The 7677-nt window shown below is 42.6% G+C and overlaps 1 protein-coding gene across 1 annotated transcript in view; it reads left to right on the forward strand.

Moving 5' to 3' along the window:
• The window catches only part of CHKA (choline kinase alpha), a 74423-nt gene that overhangs the window by 2893 nt on the left and 63853 nt on the right, over nt 1-7677 (forward strand). Inside the window, exon 2 of the mRNA XM_006171357.3 lies at nt 206-358. Within this exon, the coding sequence (XP_006171419.1) occupies nt 206-358 (153 nt within the window). The remainder of the gene's footprint in view (nt 1-205; nt 359-7677) is intronic.

A 7677-nucleotide genomic window follows, 5' to 3' on the forward strand; every position in this document is an offset into this window, starting at 1 on the left:
CCTGAGAGGGACGGGGAGAGAGAGAGAGAGAAAGTGAGAAAGCAAGCTGCCAGGTCCGGGACCTGAACTGTGGTTCGCCATGTGGAAACCCAGCACGCCCTTAACCGCCATGCCACCTGCTGGTCCCAATGGTTCACTTCTTTTTGTCGCTGAATAATATTCCATTGTCTGGATATACCACATTTTATCCATTTACCCACTTAAGGACATCTGGGTTGCTTCTGCACTTTGGTGATTATGAATAAAGCTGCCAGGGGTCTCCCGCCAGCCCCGGGGACCCTGCGCGCCGAGCGAGCGCGGAACTACTTTGCCATTCTTGAGGAAGCCAGATGCCTGAGAACTTCTCTGCCTATGGACAGTGAGAAGATGATGGTTACCAGCCCTGCATTGCCTCAGGGAAGAATAGGAACTACTCTGCCATTCTTGAGGAAGCCAGATGCCCGAGAACTTCTCTGCCTATGGACAGTGAGAAGATGATGGTTATCAGCCCTGCATTACCGCAGGGAAGAACAAGAACTACTCTGCCATTCTTGAGGAAGCCAGATACCCGAGGATAGCTCACGCTGTAGACCCCCACGGCACCATTCCTACAATGGCGGATCCGCAAGAGACCCACCCTTGATCCAACATTGAATGGAATCTATGATCCCTATTGTTGAAAACTTTAAACTTGTGGCCCTTCTCCCTTTACTTGCAGGTATCACATTTTCATTGGTTCCCCTGGAAGACAACTGTTTATAGCAGAGATAGTGTAATGGGAGAGGGGGAAAGGGCAGAGGGTCAAAGATAGGATAAAAAACATACATGTATGTATACATTGTATGTAAGTAGAAATGGCATATTATTGATGATAACATGATTGATTAAGTCACTATGTAGTTTATCCTAGATGGGAAACTACATTTAGAATGTTGTGATGATGTTCAGGGAATGAGGGTTAGGTAATAGAATGTTAAAAAAAAAAAAAAAAGAATAAAATAAAGCTTCTATAAATATCCATGTGCAGGTTTTTGTGTGGGTGTAAGTTTTTTCAATTCATTTGGATAAATATTAAAAAGCTGGATTACTGGTTATATGCTAAAAGTTATATTTAGTTTTATAAGAAACTGCCAAATTTTGTTCCAAAGTGGCTGTACCATTTTGCATTCCCACCAGCAGTGAATGAGAGTCCTGTTGCTCTACATTCTTGCCAATATTTGATGGTGTTAGTGTTCTGGATTTTGACCACTTAATAGGTGTATAATGGTATCCTTGTTTTAACTTGAAATTTCCTAATGTCATGATGTTGAGCATCTTTTCAAATGCTTCTTGCAATCTGTGCATCTTCTTTGATGAGATATCTATTCAGGTCTTTGGCCTCCCCCCCACCCCCCAGGACTTGTGTGTTCACTAGGACAGACAGAGGGAGACATGGTTACGCTATAATCACTTCTACATTTCTTCATCCTGTTGGGATTTTGGGCATGCGTGTACATGTCCCCTATGTGTTTTTCAGGTTGTTAGGGCCAGAATTTGAACTGTATAGTTGGCCCTTAACCACTGGGCCACATATCATCCTCCCCACCATTTTTTTTTTAAAGAGAGATTTTTGCTATAGGACACTTGTGCTTGCCAGAGAGATAGAGAGCCACAAAGCCAGAAATCATCCCTCAGTGGGTATGACCATGCCACAATCCCTTCTCCATTCTCCTCTCGGGATCTCGGGTACACACGTGCATGCACCCTGCATGAGTTTTAAGTCACCAGATCTGGGACTCAAACCACTGTCCACTACATGGGAGTTCAGCAACTTAACCATTGTGCCATCTGCTGGTCCCTCCCCCATCAATTTTTAATTGGGTTTTCTTACTGTCGAGTTTCAAGAGTTTTTTTCTTTCTTTCTTTCTTTCTAATTTGTTTATAACAGTATTTTATCAGTTAAGTCTTTTGCAACTATTGAGTTGTTGGAAAAGTTCTGATGTATTGGTGCATAGAAAAACAGAAAAATACATCTTGACTTATCTTTTTATTTATTTATTTTTGAGAGAGATTTTTGCTATAGGGTGTGTGCACTCTCAGAGAGACAGACAGAAAGCGAGAAATCACCCCCTGGGGGTGGGGGGATGGATGACCATGATGCAATTCATTCTTCTACATTCCCCTCTTGGGATTTTGGGCATGCAAGCATACATGCCTGGCATGAGTTTAAGCTGCTGGGTCCCAGACTTGAACCATGATCAACTATGTGGGAGTCTAGTGCTGGGAGTCCAGCACTACACCATCTACTGTTCCCAGTGTCATTACTTTTCTGATAACCCAATGTTTTCTTCCTGTTACTTTTCTATTCAAGTCACAAGCAGTATTTCTCCCTTTTTAAAAAAATAATTTCATGTAGCCTTATTTATTTATTCATTCATTTATTTTAGTTTGACCAGAGAGGGACAAAGAGAGAGAGAAAGAGAGGAAAAGTGAGAATGCAAGCCACTAGGTCTGGGACTCGAACTGTGGTTGGCCGTATAGGAGTCCAGCACCCTTAACCATCATGCCACCTGCCAGCCCACAGTATCTCTTTTTAACAAAAAAAAAAAATTATAATATTGTTAGTCATCTATACAGTCAATGCTTCATTGATAAAGATGAAGAAAGCCAGAATCAGAGAGGTGGCTTATTTTGCCCAGAATCACACAGCTGATAGATGGTAGTAGGTGGCAGAGCCCAAGCTCTAGAGCCCCTGCCATTAAACTTCAGACTGTATTGCCTTTCTGTATCCTAAAATCATTTTTTTTTAAGAGATATTTTTGCTATTAGGCATGCACACTCGCTGGAGAGACAGAAAGAGGGAAAGTGAGAAATCACCTCCTACGGGGGATGGTGACACCACTGTCCCTTCTCCTCCATTCTCTTCTTGGGATTTGGGGCAGCACGCACATGTGCCCAGCATGAGTTTCAAACCGCAGGGTCTGGAACTCAACCTGCAGTTGGCCATGTGGGAGTCCAATAATATAACCATTATGCCATCTGCTGGTTCTTCAAAAGTTTTAATTTTTAATGAGGTGTAGCTTATCCATTATTTCATGGCTCATGCATGTTTTTGATGTTTTTTTAAATTAAATTTTATTTACTAATTCATTTATTTTAATTTGACCAGAGAGAGACACAGAGAGAGGGAAAGTGAGAAAGCAAGCCACCAGGTCTGGGACTTGAATGTGTAATTTCAGGCTTAAGCATTTCTATTTGTGCTAAGGCCAGACCCTTATGAGCACTGTGAAATTGAGATGTATTTATTTATTATTATTTTGGAGAGATTTTTGCTATAGGGCGCATATGCCCGCCAGAAAGACAGAGAGACAGAAAGTGAGAAATCACCCCCCCCCCGAGGGTATGGTCACGCTGCAATCCCTTCTCCTTCATTCTCCTCTTGGGATCTTGGGCACGCATGCACACACGCCCGGTGTGAGTTTAAACTACCGGGTCTGGGACTTGAACCATGGTCAACTACATGAGAGTCCAGCAACATAGTCATTATGCCAGCTGTTGGCCCCTTGTTTTTATTATTTTTAAAAATTTGACCAGAGAGCGAGAAAAAGGGAAAGTGAGAAAGCAAGCCACCAGGTCCGGAACTCGAATCGTGGTGGGCCATAGCACATTTAACCACGACACCACCTACTGACCTCTGTCTGGGAGTATTGTAGTTTTGCATTTTGCTTTTAGGTTTATGATCCATTTTAACTTAATTTTTGTGAAGGATAGAAGATCAGGGTTTAGATTCATTTTTTCTTTTTTGCATGTAGATATCTAGTTGTTCCAGGACCATTTGTTGAAAAGATTATCTTTGCTGTTGTATTGCCATTACTTGTTTGTCAAAGATCAGTTGATCTGTGTGAATCTGTTTCTGGGCTCTGTTCTCTTTCATTGGTCTGTTTGTCCATTCTTTTGCCAATACCACACTATCTTGATTACTGTTACTTTATAAAGTCTTTAAGTTGGGTATGGCCAGTTCTCTGACTTTGTCCTCCTCCCTTATTGTGTTGGCTATTCTAGGTCTTTTGCCTTTCTATATAAGCTTTAGAACTAGTTTGTCAAGGCGCCAGCAGGTGGCATAGTGATAAAGGTGTTGGATTCCCACATGGCCGAACACAGTTCAAGTTCCAGACCTGGCAATTTGAAAATCACATCTGGTGCATGTGCATGCATGCCCAAAATCCCAGGAGGAGAATAGAGAAGGGATTGCAATGTGACCATCCCCCTCGGGGGATGACTTTTTACTTTCCCTCTCACTGTCTCTCTCTGTCTCTTTCCAGTGAGCACACACACTCTGTTGCAAAAATCTTAAAAAAAAAAAAAAAAAAAGGTAGAATGCTTTAGTGTATTTAAAACATGGTTTCTGTTCCTTTTTCTCTGCTGTCAGCATGAAGGGATATTTCTCTAGTATTCATTATAAGGATGTTAGAGCTCTATCATCCTTACCATCTAGAGGTAAAACTCAAAACAACTATGTCCTCCTTCCCCAACCCCCCATGTTGAGTCCCCTTGGATTATTTTTATTGTTTATTTTATTTTTTTTTATGTTTTTACCATAGGGCATGTGAGACTGAGAGAGGGAAAGTGAGGAATCATCCCCTGGGATGTTAGAGGAATGGCCATGCTATATTCCCTTCCTTTCCATTCTCCTCTCAGTATTTTGGGTACACACACACACACATGCCTAGCGTGAGTTTCAAGCCACTGAATCCTGGACTCGAACTATGGTCAGCCATTGGGAGTCCAGTACCTTAACTACCACACCACCTGCTGGTCCCAAGTGCCCCTGGATTTTTTTTTTTTAATAATTATCTTTATTTAACTTTATTTATTTTTAAAAATTTGACCAGAGAGAGACAGAGATAAAGAGAGAGAGTGAGAAAGCAAGCCAACAGGTCCAGATCTCGAACTGTGGTCAACCATGTAGGAGTCCAGCACCCTTAACCACTACGCCACCTGCCAGCCCCATGCCCCTGGATTTTTAAAAAGTATTTATTTCTTCCATGAGAGAGAAGACAAGACAGCATCACCAATAGAATCCAAATGCCACGATTCACTCTCAGCTTTCAGCCAGCCCCAGATTATGGGGCATGCACATGTGCCTGTTATGTTTTACAAGCCACCAGGATTGGGAATTGAACTGTGGTCAGCCATTTGGAATTTGGCTCCCTATGCATTGGGCTTAACCTCTGTCCTATGTGGCCGGCTTCATTCCTAAACTTGTTATGTCAGACTGGAAACCAGAAGTTCTAGTGGTATTTCATCCTGCTTATTGTAGGGTAATATGTGTTTCTTTGGTTCTCTACCATATCTAAGTCATCACTTTCAGTCTTGTCTCTTGTCTTGTTCAGCCCCTGCCCTGAAGTTTGTGTTCTCCTACCTGGTTTTCCCTGCTAGAGGAGCCCTGCCAGCCGGTCTAACCTCTCTCCAAGATCTAACTGTCCTCTATCAGCTGGCAGAGTCTTGTATTGTTCAAGCCTAGCCCTTATCTACAGCTTCCCATGATGAGATCGTAATCTCCCTGTCTTTCATAATATATTTGTATACATCATACGCTAATGCTAGTGTTGCTGAGTAGTGCAGTAGCCAGGGACTGATGATGAAACGATGAGAAAGTAATGCCTGGGAGGCCACTGTGGGCTTGAAGGGGCTTTGTGAGGAAGTGGGAGTATTCCTGATCCCCAAAAGGTAAAGGAACGTTTCAGGTGGGAAGAGGAGGCCAAGGCAGGCTATGGTTCCAAAGATGCTGAGGATAGTGATTCAAAATTCATATTTTAAAAACACTTTTTGGGAAGGCCTGGGGGATAGTTTAGAGGGGAGAGAAACAAAGAATCTACGAGACTGGAGAGGTGTTGCTGTAGAGTGTGTGCGTGTGTGTGTGTGTGTGTGTGTGAGAGTGAGTGCTGTGTGTATGTGTAGGACAGAGATGGGGCTAGTGGGAGGCCCAGGGTCAATAAGAATGGAAAGGAAGAAAGAGAAGGAATTTAGGAGATAAAGAGAGGACCAGGCTGTTGGAAATGAAGATTTTGAACCTGCATGATAGGGATTAGGGCACTACTATTAACTAAAGTAGGCAAATAGAGCTGAAATTTTTTTGGACAGAGTAGGAAAAGGTTATGAGTTGAAGTCAGGATAGGGAATAAGTGGTGTTAAAATTTTGGTAAGGGGGAAAATGGTTAAAAACTGCAGAGAAAGGGGCTAGTGAGTTGTATGGTGGCTGGGGTGCTGGACTCCTGTATGGCTGACTGGTTCAAGTAGTCCCAGACTTGGCAGCTTGCTTTCCCACTTTGCATCTCTCTCCGTGTCTCTCTCTGGTCAAATTAAATACTAATGATAAAGTTAAATAAATAATTCTAAAAACATTTAAAAACTGCAGAGAGAGTCATTAAAAAGTTGGAACCAGCAGGTGGCATAATGGTTATGTTGCTGGACTCTGACATAGTCAACCTCGGTTCAAGTCCTGGACCCAGTGACTTAAAACTCACGCCTGGCATGTGTGCATGTGTGCATGCGTGCCCAAGATCCTAAGAGAAGGGATCACAGTGTGGCCATCCCCCTTGGGGGGTGGTTCTCGCTTTCTGTCTTTCTGTCTCTCTGGCAAGTACATGTGCCCCATAGTGAAAACCTCTCAAAAAAGAAGTGAGGGAGTGATTTTCTTTTTTTAAAAAAAATGTTTATTAAATTTATTAGTTATTTTTTTAATCTGACCAGAGAGGAACATGGAAAGAGAGAAAGGGAAAGTGAGAAAGCAAGCCACCAGATCCGGGACTTGGATTGTGGTCAGCTACGTGGGAGTCCAACGCCTCAATTACCATGTCACCTGCTGTCTCTGAGGGTTGGTTTTTAAATAGGAGTGGTTTTGTTGATAATGTCTGGACAGTTTCTTTTTTTAAGGTTTTTGCTATGGGGTATGTGTACTTCAGAGAGAGACAGAGAGAGAAAGTGAGAAATAACCCTCTAGAGGGGATGGCCATGTCTCAATCTCTTCTCCATTCTCACAAAATTCCATTCTCACACATACGCACATGCCTGATTTGGTTTTCAAGCCACTGGGTCCAGGACTTGAAATGCGGTTGGCCATGTGGGAATCCGGTGCCTATTTTCCAGTTCCGGTCCTATTTTCTCCATTTTAAAAAATTTGCCAGAGGGTATTTGTGCTCACAGAGAACAGGTGGAGGAGTGAGAAAGGATCTCCCCTCCCTACCGTGGGGAATGGTCATACCTTGATCCCTTCTCTTCCATTTCTCTCTTGGGATTTTGGGCATACACGTACCTAACTTGTTTTCCTTGTTGTGAGTCCAGGACTCGAACTGCATAGTCAGCCATGTAGGATCCATGCCATAGACTGTTTTTTCCTTTCTTCCTTCTTTTTTTAAAAACAAACAAACAAACAAGCAGGTGATGTGGTGGTTAAGGTGCTGGACACTCCCACATGGCCGACCAGAGTTCAAGTCCTGAATCTGGTAGCTTGCTTTCTCACTTTCTCTCTCTCTCTGTTTCTCTCTGGTCAAAATAAAATAAATAATCATTGAAAAAAAACAACAAACATACATATGTTTATTTATTTATCTATTTATTTGTTTTGACTTTTGGGCTGCTAGGTTCAGGACTTAAACTGCAGTCAACCATGTGGGAATCTAGCACCTCAACCACCGTGCCACCTGCCAGCCCCTTCAG

This window comes from Tupaia chinensis, unplaced genomic scaffold, assembly GCF_000334495.1.
Source record: "Tupaia chinensis unplaced genomic scaffold, TupChi_1.0 Scaffold149501_1, whole genome shotgun sequence".
Taxonomy (NCBI): Eukaryota; Metazoa; Chordata; class Mammalia; order Scandentia; family Tupaiidae; genus Tupaia; species Tupaia belangeri.